The 13,854-nt window shown below is 39.3% G+C and overlaps 1 protein-coding gene across 2 annotated transcripts in view; it reads left to right on the forward strand.

Moving 5' to 3' along the window:
- Positions 1 to 13,854, forward strand: part of KDM3A (lysine (K)-specific demethylase 3A) — a 35,404-nt gene that overhangs the window by 17,093 nt on the left and 4,457 nt on the right. For both annotated transcript variants that reach the window (XM_014966805.1, XM_014966803.1), the window contains 11 exons: positions 727 to 928; positions 3,252 to 3,466; positions 6,394 to 6,546; positions 6,772 to 6,867; positions 7,195 to 7,322; positions 9,092 to 9,275; positions 9,758 to 9,927; positions 10,726 to 10,962; positions 11,260 to 11,431; positions 12,279 to 12,369; positions 12,943 to 13,073. In XM_014966805.1, the coding sequence (XP_014822291.1) occupies positions 727 to 928; positions 3,252 to 3,466; positions 6,394 to 6,546; positions 6,772 to 6,867; positions 7,195 to 7,322; positions 9,092 to 9,275; positions 9,758 to 9,927; positions 10,726 to 10,962; positions 11,260 to 11,431; positions 12,279 to 12,369; positions 12,943 to 13,073 (1,779 nt within the window). The remainder of the gene's footprint in view (positions 1 to 726; positions 929 to 3,251; positions 3,467 to 6,393; positions 6,547 to 6,771; positions 6,868 to 7,194; positions 7,323 to 9,091; positions 9,276 to 9,757; positions 9,928 to 10,725; positions 10,963 to 11,259; positions 11,432 to 12,278; positions 12,370 to 12,942; positions 13,074 to 13,854) is intronic.

Here is a 13,854-nt window from a genome sequence, read left to right on the forward strand (position 1 = left end):
AAGTTTTCCGCATGGAAGAACGGGAAAGGCTGTAGCTGTTTTAAAGAGCTGGACTCCTGATGTTGAGTGTTGTGCTGTGCATCAGGTGGTACAGCTGATCATCCTGGGTTCTGGGAATCTCCCTACACACCCACCTCTTTCTTTCCAATCTCATGTTGCTTGGTCTTGGATTACCATGTGCTGTTCTATAATTAACCTGGGAGTGCAGCCAGCCAAGCAGTCACTGTTGTGCCCTGCTAGGCCTCGCCCACAGTATGGGAGGGAGAGAGATGTTTGGCATCTGTTATAAAGATGCTGGAAGCTATTGTTGCATCGTGAAGGGGGAAAACAGGACTGAGAAATGGCCAGGTTGTACTTCCATCTTCATTACTTGTGAAATGTGGTTACTTCATGCCTGGTCTGCTTGGTGCTCAGGAACTTCAGCCCTGATGGCTGAAGAACTTGCATTCAAAGCAGACACTATTCCAAAGTGCTCCTTTGTGGGGGAGTAAAAGGAAATGTTAAACTTGAGTCCACAGACTATGATTCTGGTGGAACTATAGCTTGAGAAAGCTTCTTCTGACCTGAGAAGAATTTTCTGCCAACTCTAAATATTTTAGCATAACTTTGCTTCAATGTAATGTGAAACTTACAGGAAAATTTGACATTGATCTTTTACTAAAATACATTTACTTGCACCATTATATGAGAAACTGAAATTTGTCTAATCTACACTATTCCCTGCAGTAATTGTTCGCAAGTCAATTTTAGCAGATGCTTCTAAAGTGAAGAAGCTGCAGCAAAGTGGAGAAGCATTTGTACAGGATGGTTCCTGCAATAATATTGCACCTCACTTGCATAAATGCAGGGAATGCCGTTTGGACAGTTACCGGAAGAACAAAGATCAAAAAGACTCCACTGTCTTTTGTCGATTCTTTCACTTCAGAAGGTAAGAATTTTGACTATTTATGCCTTGATGTTTTTTAAATGTGAATGTGCCCCACACATCTGAGTTGGACATCAGACCTTTTTTCCTTTTCTGAAAGGGGGCCTGTTGAGTGCTCACTCTTAGCTATAACATTGATTTTCATCTTCCAGGACAGATTAAAAAAAAGGCTTTTTGGTCAAAGTGGTCTCATTGAGGTCTCTGGTTCAAAACTGCTGGATGTCAGTGTATAGCTGTTAAGCTGTAAGGCTAATATACCGAACTAATGAGAGGTTGCCTGTGGTTTTTTAGCCCTTGGAAATTTTATAACTGCTTCATTTGAGTAGAAAATCTTTTGGCAGGACTTCATGATCTTCATTTTGCTATTCTGGGCTGAGTGCCAGTGGGATAATGTGAGTTTAGTTTGAGTGCTACAGCTCAGTAGTACTGGAGATAGTAATGAGAGGGTAGATTCTGTGCAGGTCTTCTAAAGTTTAGTGGTTGGACACATGAAATATTATACACGCATCCATAGCTGTGGAAAAGTTGCAGTAAGTGGCATGGGGCTTTCAGCTGGAACAGTGATGGGTAAAATAATAATTTACATACTTTGGTTCACTTTACACTTGAGAGTTTTGTGGCAGTTCTTTAAGCTCACCATAGAAATAATTACTCAGTATGCTCACTGTGTTTCAGGAGAGCAGATGGGGAGGGTCAGTGAGGCATTCTTAAGGAAAATCTGGTGACTGTTGAGTGGTGGTTGCTTTTCCAAACCTGTTGTACAGCTTCAGATGCTTTATACCCTACTCACAGCCCCCAGAGCCTGATTCTTGAGTTGGACAGTCAAGGTCTTCTGATGTTTTGTCTCTTCAGCTCTTAAGACACCATGAGGAACCCTTTCAAGAATGGTGTTAATCTGTGACTTAAAGCCTGTCTATAAGCCCAAGGTGGATGTTGTCAAACTGCAGTGTATGGCTGGTTTTTAACATGTCCTTTCCTTTGTTTTCAAGTTCTGTACATTTTTCCATGAACTACTTGATCTCATGTCCAGGTGTTGTTGCATGCTTCTTTTTACTTCCCCCAACATCTATTTAAGCTTTGCAGCATGGACTATGTTTTATGGGAAGAAGGTAACACTTGTGATACTAGAGAGGAAAAGCAAAAATATGAGGAAGATGGGAAGCTTGCTTATTCTCAGTTTTTCTTTTGGTTTTCAGAGGAATGATGTTCTTTTGAGTCTCTAGGTAAAATAAAAAGCTATAGGCCTGAAGACCTTCTGAAGAATGGAAAGCAGAAAGGTTACAAAGATCATGGAGAAAAAAAATACTTCTCCACTCTTATTTATTTCTTAAGGTCTGTTTTTCCACTGCAGTACCATGCCCCTTGAACCCTTTGTAGCTAAAGGTTTAAAGAAAAAATTGAGATGTATTACTAATCTGTTGTTTACTATAGTAAAAATCTCTAATCTGAGATTAAATCTTGGAATAATCTGATGTTAATTGAAATGTTCAAAAACATGTGAGATCAGAGTAACAGACTATGCTAATTCATCTTCCCAGGGTAAAAATCCAGACTGGCAGTGCAGTTCAAAGCAGTTGAATCTTTCAGTTTAGAACTTGAAGCTGATGGAACTGTATCTTTTTATTGAATGTGAAATCTGCCAAGTCTGAAGATGGCATTTGTCTGGTGATATCAATTGCCAGCATGTGTTTTCTTGCCACACTTAACACTCTCGTGAGCACATGTTGTCATCAGAAGTCAACTTCCCTTTACAACATTAAGTAAAAAAGTTCCTGAAAACATGAGCAGAACTCGTGATGTTTTTTAATTAACTATTGCAGATCTCATTCTTTCCACCTACTCAGAATCGCTCAAGAATATTTTACTCAAATTTTGCTGGATTATTTTTTGACAGCTACTTTCAAATAAATTGTTACTGAAATACAATATATTTTAAGGTGTTCTAATGTCTCTTGTGAGCTGTACATGGTTCTAGATTAGATTCTTACTGTTACCTCCTCTAGATGTGATTCTTAATGCCAATGCATTTAAAAAATTATGTTAACTGTATTTGGTTTTGTGTGAATAAAAAAAATCTTGAGTTAGGAAATCTACCTTACCACAGAAAAACTGATGTTTTGAGTCTTTCTAAACAAGCAGTACATTAAGCATGCTTAATGCTAATGACAAGTATGTTTACCTAGGTCTGTTGCAACCATTAAGTGTTCAACTCATTGACATACAGTATCCATGTTTATAGTTCAGGCATTGATTCACTGGAATGAATGTGAATTAATAAAATATTTGAGATGATGGGTTTTTCTCCTTCCCCCACCTCTTTCCACAGGTTGCAGTTTAATAAGCATGGAATACTGCGTGAGGAAGGCTTCTTAACTCCAAATAAATATGACCCTGAGGCTATTAGCTTATGGCTACCTTTATCAAAAAATGTTGTGGGTCTAGATCTCGACACAGCGAAATATATTCTAGCCAACATTGGAGATCACTTTTGTCAGCTAGTGATATCTGAAAAGGAAGTTATGTCTACGATTGAACCACACAGTAAGATCAATTTGTATTAAAATAATCTGTATTTTAATAGCTTTATGTGAAACTTCAGGCTTCTGACCTGTATGCAAATATATTGTGTGCATTTGGAAATGTCCTGTAAGACTTCAGTGTCTCCCTCTTCTCCAAGAGAGGTAATGGTTACGGTCGAATGTGAACTAGTCTCAACAGCTCTGCTCACAGGCAGGGGGAAAGGGAAAAGTAATTCTATCCTTCCTTATGTCAAAGACTTTTCTCAATTTATCGAATTACTTTTCCTGTTACAGAGAGTATAATTGTGTTATGAAACAGTGTAAAAAAAAAAATTAAATAAACAAACCAGCAGGCAGCTTACAGTCTATTCTTAGCATGTAAATGAAACACAGCTTTCGTTTTGACTGCACAGGTTCTGGTAGATTGCTTTGGTCCTATTTTGTTGTTCTTGCATAATGGACCTAATGCTGCCTGTCAAGTCAGTAAAGAAACCTCTTTTCCTTCACCTGAAGTGATTGTATGTACAGCCCTGCTGGGAGCAGACTGGAGACTGACTGTGCAGACAGGACAAGCCTTGCATCCTTGAACACTGCGTTTTGGCCACATCAGAACCTTTCTATAGCAAACACAAGCAAACAGATAGGAAAAGTTATAATCTTGCATAATCAGTTCTGACAGTAGAATGATTCTTAAAACTGTTTGCTTTTTGGATTATATCTACAACTGAGATGCAGTACAGTTTAGAAGGCTGCACCCAACGTCTTTTTCACTTGGGTCGTATTGACATTATATAAAGATTATATCAGTTTACCACTCACTCCAAGGTTTTGAATAGAAGAAAAAAAAAACCTGAGTAGGCTTGAATGCCCTTCAGAAGGGGGGGAAGCCTTGAGCAATTTCAGAAACGTTTGCTATGGGGTCTTACCCTGTACTTCTGGGGATCTGCAAGCTCTGCTCTTTGCTTAAACTGGAACCTATTCAGCGCTGTGGAGCTGAAGTATCAATAACCGGAGTGAGAGGTGCAGAATGGAATATTGAAACACTTTGAGAAGGATGAAATTTGGGGTGGAATAAATGAAACAAAGGGGAGGTGTGGTGTTTCTTAGTAGCAGAGTAAAAGATACATTTGAGTTGTGGAGTTGGTTTGAAAGGAGCAAAATGTCATGAATTGCTTAGTGCCCTGACTGGTGAGAGTAAGAGAACTGCATTTCATTAAAATAATACAGTTGGTTTTTTTTTTAATGCCCTGGGTAGGAAAGAAGTAATTTACAGTCTAGATACTCATTCTTTGAACAGTTCAGTGAAAGTGTGAGCACTCGGCTGGCATAGGAAAACGATTTTCCTACCACTCCCATTTAAAGTTATGGAAAACTTCTCTTGACAAAGTTAGTTGAAATGGTCCCTTTCCATAAAAATTCTGGTTCTGTCAAGCTGACTTTCTCTAAAATGTTAAAATACTTTGCTCAAGTACTACTTTTTAGGGGCTTATTTATGCTTGAATATTTTTGGACTCCACAGTATGTCTCAGGGTCAGCCCTTCTCTCTCTTACCAGTGTATTACTGGGTTCTAGTAGGTACAGCCACAAGACAAACAAGTGTGAGGGAGAAAATTATTAGGGAGAGCTTCCTTAAAGAGATTTCTTTAAAGAATACGTACAAAAGCACAAGTGAAATTATCTCTGTGTAGTAAAAGATTGACTAGTGTAGAAAAAACAGGTTGCTAGGTCACAATGCTCCTTGGGCATGGAGTGCCAAAAGGAGACCTACAGAAAAAGGAGACAGGGTCAGACTATGGAGAGGAAGGAAAAGAATAGGAGGAGTAGAAAAGTACAAAATCAGGAAACTGAAATATGAAATGGCAAGCAACAGATGACAAAAAAAAAACAACCCTTTGTTCTGTTTTGGAGGAATTGGAGGATTGGCCTAGAAAGCGGTAAATATAGTGAATGATTTTAAAAGGTAGAGAAGAATGGAACTGGTGACATTTAGACCTCTGTCTCCTAGAAGAATTTTGAAGCAAGTAGTCAAACAATTTTTACCTCCTACTTAAGAACAAATTGTGCCAAGCTATTCTAGTTTTGTTCCATACATAGTTAATGGGCATTATACAGAAGAAAAGCAACAGATGGTTGGATCCTGGTGTGGGTTTTTTTAGCATACGTTAGGACATGGTCTCTCATTACTTTTAAAATCAAGAAATGTTGTGGGTAGAAAAGTTTCAGAGAAGTTACAAGTGTGGAAGGAGGTAGGAGGTGGCAGATCTGTGCTTTTTGTCTAGTCTAATTTTTTTAAGTTGGTGACATAATGAAATGAAGATCAGTCTGAAATAACCTGTACCTAATGCAGCCCTGGAAGGACTTGAATTTTTTGGAAGACACTGTCAATGTTCAGGATGTTTTGGATGAGCTAAAGTGGCTTGGTGTGAGAAAAGGTGGAATATAATGGGTACATAAGAAACACGAACAGCAGTGGCCAGCTCTTGAGAGAAGAACAGCTCACCATTCTGAGATGGTCTGATACACACCTGTAAACATACAAAAAACCTACTGAATTGATGAGAACTACTATTGAATAGAGAAGAAGGACAAGCTGGCTGTGGCAAGCTAGACATGAGCTTATCTTGCTAGTAATAACTTTGGGTTTTTTCTAGGGTAGCTGTGGAATTTCCACTTAAGTTAACATGCACATATCTGACATTCTCTTGGGCAAATACATGTTAGGAGTGAGAGATGTAGCTGGTGCTGCACAGGAGCAAGCAAAATAATCTTTATTGCTTAGATGCTGTTCTGGACCTACTTTTCAGAGTCTGTAACAGCAAAGACTTTATTTTGGAGTTCCAATACAAAACCAAGTCTGAGTATTATATGACTAAAGTATTTTAATGTAGCTACGTTTAACCTGTAGGTATCTTGCTTTGTTTGAACTGAGCAATCTGTCAATTACCCCAGGACAGGTAGCCTGGAAGCGGGCAGTTCGTGGAGTTCGAGAAATGTGTGACGTCTGTGACACCACGATCTTCAACCTTCATTGGGTCTGCTCTAAGTGTGGCTTCGGGGTGTGTGTGGATTGTTACAGAATGAAGAAAAAAAGCTTACATGAAGGTGAGAATCCATATTTCGACTTGAAACAAAGCTGGGAGAAGGGCAAGAAATCCTGTATTTTAAAGCTGGAAGTCAATAACAACCTTAAACAAGAAAATAAGCTTTCCCAACAAAAGGAACTTGTTATAGACCTGTGGTTTGGTATATCAATAATAGTAACATACGTAGCTTTCCACAGGAGGATGAAGATGCACTAATAAAACAATTTCATGTTTTTGTTTACAGATGATGATTCGGATACTTTCTCCTGGTTTAAATGTGTGAAGGGGCAGGTACATGAGCCAGAGAATCTAATGCCTACACAAATAATTCCTGGAAAAGGTATTTTAAATATTTGATTGCGATAAAAAAAGTGCTATGTAGGCTTCTGCTGTCTTTTTTATGCTGTTGATATTGTACCTAGTTGAGGGTTGGTTTTCTTTTAGTAATGAAGTTATTAAAAGCTTAGTATTAATTGTCCAAAGAACAGATTTGTGCACTTAATACTATTTTATTATCTTTGACTTTTACAAAGAAGTAACAAAACTTTTTTAATGATGACCTGTGTTTGTGTACTATTGTTTACCTGCATGGCATATGTAATTTCTTAAAAAGTCTTATTGAATGCTGGTTGTTCTAATTACATGTGACCTTACTCTTTTTCTTCAGCTCTCTATGATGTTGGTGATATTGTTCACTCCGTAAGAACAAAATGGGGAATAAAGGCAAATTGTCCCTGTGCAAATAAGCAGTTCAAGGCACTGTCAAAGCCAACTCTAAAGGAAGATTCAAAACAGGTATTGCTGCTGTCTGTGCTATGTCTGTGTATTATAGATTTGTCTCAGTATGCTACTCATATTTGAAGCCAATGTTAATTGACTTTGTAGGTCTGTCAATCCTGGCCACTACTGATAACTCCACCACATAGGTTTTTGTTCAAAGCTTGTATTCAGTATTCATCTTCCTATTTCAGTTCTTTTTTAAGTTTTGAGGAAAATATTGTGTCCCTTTGACATGCTGGTGCTTCAGTAGATGACCTATCCTTGAGAAATGCTCAGTGAGGATTTTTTAGAGCAAAAATAGGATTAGATTGAGACAACCCTTAAGAGAAGAGTCTTAAGAACAGACTAGTGGGAATGATTGTGGAATGTAGGCTATCCCTTGGGTCCTGGAGGTGTAATATGTGTAGCATCTAAAGCAATAATTAGGGTGGAAGAGTGCTGGAATTAAAAAAAACTAAACATGAATAAAATTGTGCGGGTTGGAGCAATATGGAGAAGCACTGATCTATCTGAGAATCCTGGTAGAAAGTTTGCTGCTTGTTGTATTAAAAAAAAACAAACAACACAAAACAAACAACAACAAAAACCCAACAAACAAAACCCCACCATATTTTTTTTGCAAATGGTTGTAGTAGGTTTTTTTGCTTTTGAAAACAGAGCACAAGTTAATGCTTCTGCAGCATTTTGCAAGAAAACAGCTGTGTGAAGTGATTTAAATTTTGTTGAATGCTTATTTGTAAACTTATTTTGAGAATGAATGTATTATCTTAAGTGTAAGAAGCAGGCTGATCTTGATTTTGGTGTTGGTAATCAGTAAAAGAGACAAAAAAATATTGTCAAGTGTTGAAAGAGAGGAAGATGGTTATGCGATTCGGAAGTCGGCCTATGACTGACTTAGCTTCAGTCTTCGGTGAGATGTTTTCGGTGACTCTAGACAAATAACTGCATTGAAATTTATCTATGCCTTTCTTTCTGTAAAATCAGGTACTGCACTGGTGGTGTGAGGATAAGCTTCTTAAAGTTTGAAGCATTTTATGTTATGTCATGTCTGGAAACCTTACCAAGCATCAGAAGTCATTAAGAGAGGAAATAAGGAGCGTAGCCGTAGGCAGACACAGGTGCAGAATAACTTATTGACTGGAAAGTATTTGAGCAGAGAGAAGAAATTCAGCCAGTCATGCAGGAATCCCAAGCCAAAGCAGTAGTTCTGGTTAGTCTGTTACTGAGAATCTCCACATGAGCTGGTAAATTAACTGCACAGGACATGTACAGTGGGTCCTGTGCTTGGATTTTGCTGGCCAGGCTTGTGCTGCACTCGTGTGCAGGTGGATTTAGACCTGGCAGGTGAGTGGGCTTTTGCCACCTTCTGAAGATAAATTTAGGAGCACTATGTATTTCTTTTAATCTACTGAACCAGGCCTCCAACTTAGCCCTGGCCTGCACATCACCTATCACTAGAATTGTGAAAGCGCTGCTGGTAAAACTGCATTTTGCTCCCAAAGCAGTCCCAGAAAATGCATCTGGGAAATGCTGTTTTCCTGTGCTTGTCTTGAGGGGACTCTGTTCCCTGCTCTTGAGGTCAGGAGAACCCCAACCCTGCTGGATCTTTGTCTCTGGCTGATCCTAAGATGCAATGCTGACCTCTTGTGGAGATCAGATATTTTTTTTGAAGGCCCACACTATTTTTTTGGTAAAAGAATTAATTTGGACATGTTATTGCTTGCTTCCCCTTTCTCAATAGAGTGTGTTTGTGTCTAACCAAGCTCTCACTTTGTTTTTTTCAGAATTTTGTACCTGGAGAGAGGACCAGCCTTCAACACAACAGTTTTGTCCTGAGCCCTCAAGTCACTACACATGATCCTCTGAAGTCAGCAATTGGAAGTAAACAAACTGCTTCAGTAAATACTTCTCCTTCATTGAGTTGGTTATCAAATTTAACAAGTGGAAATGTGAATAAAGAAAACAAAGGTATGGGTAAAACCAGTGAAGAGTAAACCCTTTGTGGCTGTTTGTCAGAAAAATACAGATCAAACCCAGCAATATCTTGTGTTTGGAATGGTGTAACCTGCTTGCTGGGATGGGTGTTCAGTGCCTGTACTGCAAAACTGATTCATGGCAATTACTTGGAGTAAAATCTGGGAGGGTTAGTGTATTCTTTTTTGAAACCTGGTTTAATAACCTGTTGATGGAAGTATTCTTGAAAATTTCAATTTGAGAATGTATGTATTTTAGAATGTGTGATTCTAAAAACTTTGAACTACTGAAGAAAGTTAAGTGAAAGGAGTATTTCATTTGCATGTATTTAGAGGAATTTTTTTTATATATGTACGTATGTGTATGCGTATAGAAGTATTTTGCTGTCTGAAAAACAAATCCAAAGCATGTGCTTCTCACAGTTCAGAGAATTAATCCTAGCTTTGTTCTCGGGTGTGTTCTTTTCTTCGTTTCAGAGAAACTCCTCGTACCTACTTCAAAGAATGAAAGTAAACCTCTTCAGACACTCCCTGCTCTGGCTAAGCCTGCTGCGGCCCTGCAGACCTTCAACAGTGCGATACTAACGCCTGTGAGCAACAACAACACGGGCTTCTTGCGGAATCTGTTGAACTCTTCTGGAGGAAAGGTATATGAAAAATTTTGTTTTACAGGTTTGATACCAGGCTTAGACTGCTGTTCTAAACCCGTGAATACATACCACAGATATTTGTCACAGTGGGTAAAACTCTGTCTTCATTTGGGAGAAAGGAGTTAATTCAGTGTCTGTGTTGCAGTGCTCCAGTTAAATGCTTTCTAGAGTAGTAGCTTAGTGGTGCTATCAGCAAGTCTTGCTTGGTGAGGGGTTGGGAATCAAGCAGTAGAGCAGATTAATTTACTTAGGTGAGGTCTGGCAGGTGCATGGATTGACATGTCCATTAGACTCAGAAAAGAAGTATCAATGAACTTACAGGTGGAAGGAAAAACATTGTTGTGGGTGAGCATCTTTCTCATAGCTCATTTGCAAACTGGTTCACTTCAGGTGTTCCGAAGCTTTATTTGCTTCTACAGATAGGGCTTTAAAATGGAGTAAAATGTTGACCTTGAGAGTTCCTTGATGAAATTGCATTTGTTCTTTGATATAAAAGTTCTGTGCTGTATTTCATGATTTTCTGCAGCATTGCTGAAAGGTAAATGGGAGCAGAACTTCTTATGCCAGAATGCTGTAGACAGTGTCAGAAATGGCATTGACATTTAATGAGTGTGAGTTTCTAGACAGCAAAGTTCTGCGGATTTTTGTTTATCTGCATAATTGTGAGCTCAGGGGAAAATTTTTGAAAGTGGCAAATGTCATCTGTGAAGTCTGTGGGACAAGGCAACAGACAAGTGCACCAACTTATGGTTTTGTTCTTCCCCCCTTTTTTTTTTTAAAAATAAAAAAAACCAGACAGACAACGGGCTCAAGAGTACACCCAAAATCCTTGATGACATTTTTGCTTCCCTGGTGCAAAACAGAACCGTTACAGACTTGCCTAAGAAACCTCAAGGACTGACTATAAAGCCTACGATAATGGGCTTTGATACGCCTCACTACTGGTTATGTGATAACCGCTTGCTATGTCTTCAAGATCCCAACAATGAAAGTAATTGGAATGTCTTCAGGGAGTGCTGGAAGCAGGGACAGGTATTTGGTTTTTGCTTTTTCCATTTTCACTTCACATGCTTTGCCCTTTAGTTGAAGTGCAGGTGACACTAAACCTTCAGAAAATGTACTGAGCACCACCTCGTAGCTTGAAATAAAGAACGACCAAATGCACGGCATAATTTTGCCGAGGCAGGCTGAGCATTTCTTCTGGGAATTCTGATGTTCACAAAGTGCCTGTGTTCAAAAAGCCAGTACATGTTATACATTACCCTATTATGGATGGGATTAAGAATTTTTGGTGTTCAATAATTCTTCAGAATGTGTTCTTCTTTGTAGCCTGTAATGGTGTCAGGCGTGCATCACAAACTAAATGCAGACCTCTGGAGACCGGAGTCTTTCAGGAAGGAATTTGGCCAACAGGAAGTAGATCTGGTTAACTGCAGGACCAATGAAATCATCACTGGAGCTACTGTAGGGGACTTCTGGGATGGATTTGAAGATATTTCCAGTAAGTAGTGTGAATTTTTGTTGCAATAGGTAAAATATTCACCAGCAATAATCTTGCCCTAGCAAAGATTTGCCATTCTTAAGCAGCCTGAAGCAGTGTAAAAGACGTTCCAGGCTTTCTTCTCATCCTGAACAGTGTCTCTTCAGGAACGTGTTTGGCTGCCTTTTAGTCCTTTGGGGAAGTATTGTGAGAAAGCTGGGGATCTTCCTAGCATATAGGTTCACCTGACAGGTTTTGCCCAGTGGAGTGAAACATAAAAGGGCATGTGTAGGGTAATTGGTAATTGGATTTTGCTGTTTTAACTTGCAGGTGCCTTTTGCTGCTTAGGAATCAAAGTTATTCTGTATAAAAATGGGTTTGGGGGGGTGAGCATGAGGTTTGTCATTGAAAAAAGTTTGTACCTATAGGTGAAAACAGAAGAATAAATACTTGCCGTGGCATCTGGGCTTCTACTTAATCTGTTTGTGTGATGTAAACTTGTGGAATTTGGTACTTGGGGCAAGAAGAGTGGGAGCTGGAAGGCTCGCTCACACCTTTCTCTTCTGATACTCAATCTTTGAAAAGGTTGGCTTTATCATAAGCTACTCTGTCTCAATCACAAAACAGATGCCTGAGCTAAACTCTAGCTACTTGTCGAGTTTGAAAACTCCCCGCTGTCATAACATGTTTGTCACAGCAGTAGTACCAGACTGTGGTGTCAGGTAAACTGCCTGTCTCTGATTCTACATGAATAGTTGTGAAACAAACATTTTTTTAAACTCATATAAGGATTTCTTTTGTCTTGATTCTTTGGGCTTTGAATTGTACAGCTGTTGAAAACTGAAGAGTTGTTGATATTTGACAATAGGTCGCCTGAGAACAGAAGAAGGGGAGCCAATGGTGTTGAAGCTTAAAGACTGGCCTCCAGGAGAAGACTTCAGAGATATGATGCCTTCTCGGTATGAAGTTACAAAGAAACTGTTCATTTGTGTGGTACACCCCAAAATAATGGAATGTAGAAATACAATTATGTTTTGACACCTGCTTCAGCTTCAAGAAGCAGTTGGTCACATGTGAACCATTTTGTTTCCCAGAAAGGCCTGACATAGCTGGAAACACTAAACAAGTTTTATGATAAAAGTTTATGTAGTTCGTTGTATTTATTGCCAAGTGAAGCGAGTACCTAAAACTGCTAACGATTGGTTAGGCTTTGGAAGCTTCCTAAAAGCCTGAATCATTTTGAAAAGTTCAGTTGAAGGCTACTTTTTTTGCCAAACCTATTTAAGTATTCTGACTTACTCTGTTTGATACTAGTTCAGATGATTGCACAAGACAACAGCATTGCTCCAGAGCAGTTAAAAATTTATCTGCTATATTCCTATGTCTTGTTTTGTTCTTTTTCATGGTGTCCAGGAAGCTCCCTGGGGACAGGAGTACAGTTCCTTGACTGGAGGAGGAAGCTTTTGTTGCAGTCTATTTTAGTGTGCTTTTTTAATCAGTTCCTAACATGAAATTGTGCTCTATTACTTTAGGTTTGATGATTTGATGAAAAATATTCCGTTGCCTGAATACACTAGGAGAGGCGGCAAGCTCAACCTCGCCTCTCGACTTCCCAACTACTTTGTACGACCAGATTTGGGCCCTAAGATGTACAATGCATATGGTAAGGGATTTTTCACTCTAAAGGTCACAGTGTCCACACGTTCAAATTAAAAATTACTGTGAATTAAATGAATGTCTGCTGTTGTAGACAACTCGATAATCCCGTTGATCTAAAAACTTAAATTAGAATCATAGAATGGTTTGAGTTGGAAGGGACCTTAAAGATCATCTACTTCCAGGCCCCCTGCCCTGGGACCAGGTTGCTCAAAGCCCCATCCAGCCTGGTCTTGAACACTTCCAGGGATGGGGCATCCACAGCTTCCCTGGGCAACCTGTTCCAGTGTCTCACCACCCTCACAGGAAAGAATTTCTTCCTGACATCTAATCTAAATCTCCCCTCTTTCAGTTTAAAACCATTATCCCTCTTCCTATCACTACATTCCCTGACAAAGTCCCTCCCATCTCTTCTGCAGGCCCCCTTTAGGTATTGGAATACTGTTACAAGGTCTCCCCAGAGCCTTCTCTTCTCCAGGCTGAACAACCCTAACACTCTCAGCCTGTCTTCACAGGCGAAGTGCTCCAGCTCATTTGGCTCATTTATAGGTGCTAGTGGTGTCCAGAGTGTTTTATGATGTTGAGATAGTGGGGTTTTTTTCTTCTACAGATGAGCTCAAGCCAGTAATACTTATTCCTAGTCTTCCAATCAGCTTGCTGTACGTGTGCATACACAGCCTCCCTTTCCCGTAGCTGGCTGCATGTATTTGTTGTTTTGCTACTTCTGGCTCTAACACTTTTTGTTACTTCTCTTTTTTGGGCTGTATCATTTAGCTTTTAATCTCTGC

Source organism: Calidris pugnax, unplaced genomic scaffold, assembly GCF_001431845.1.
Source record: "Calidris pugnax isolate Ruff unplaced genomic scaffold, ASM143184v1 scaffold14, whole genome shotgun sequence".
In the NCBI taxonomy this organism is placed as follows: domain Eukaryota; kingdom Metazoa; phylum Chordata; class Aves; order Charadriiformes; family Scolopacidae; genus Calidris; species Calidris pugnax.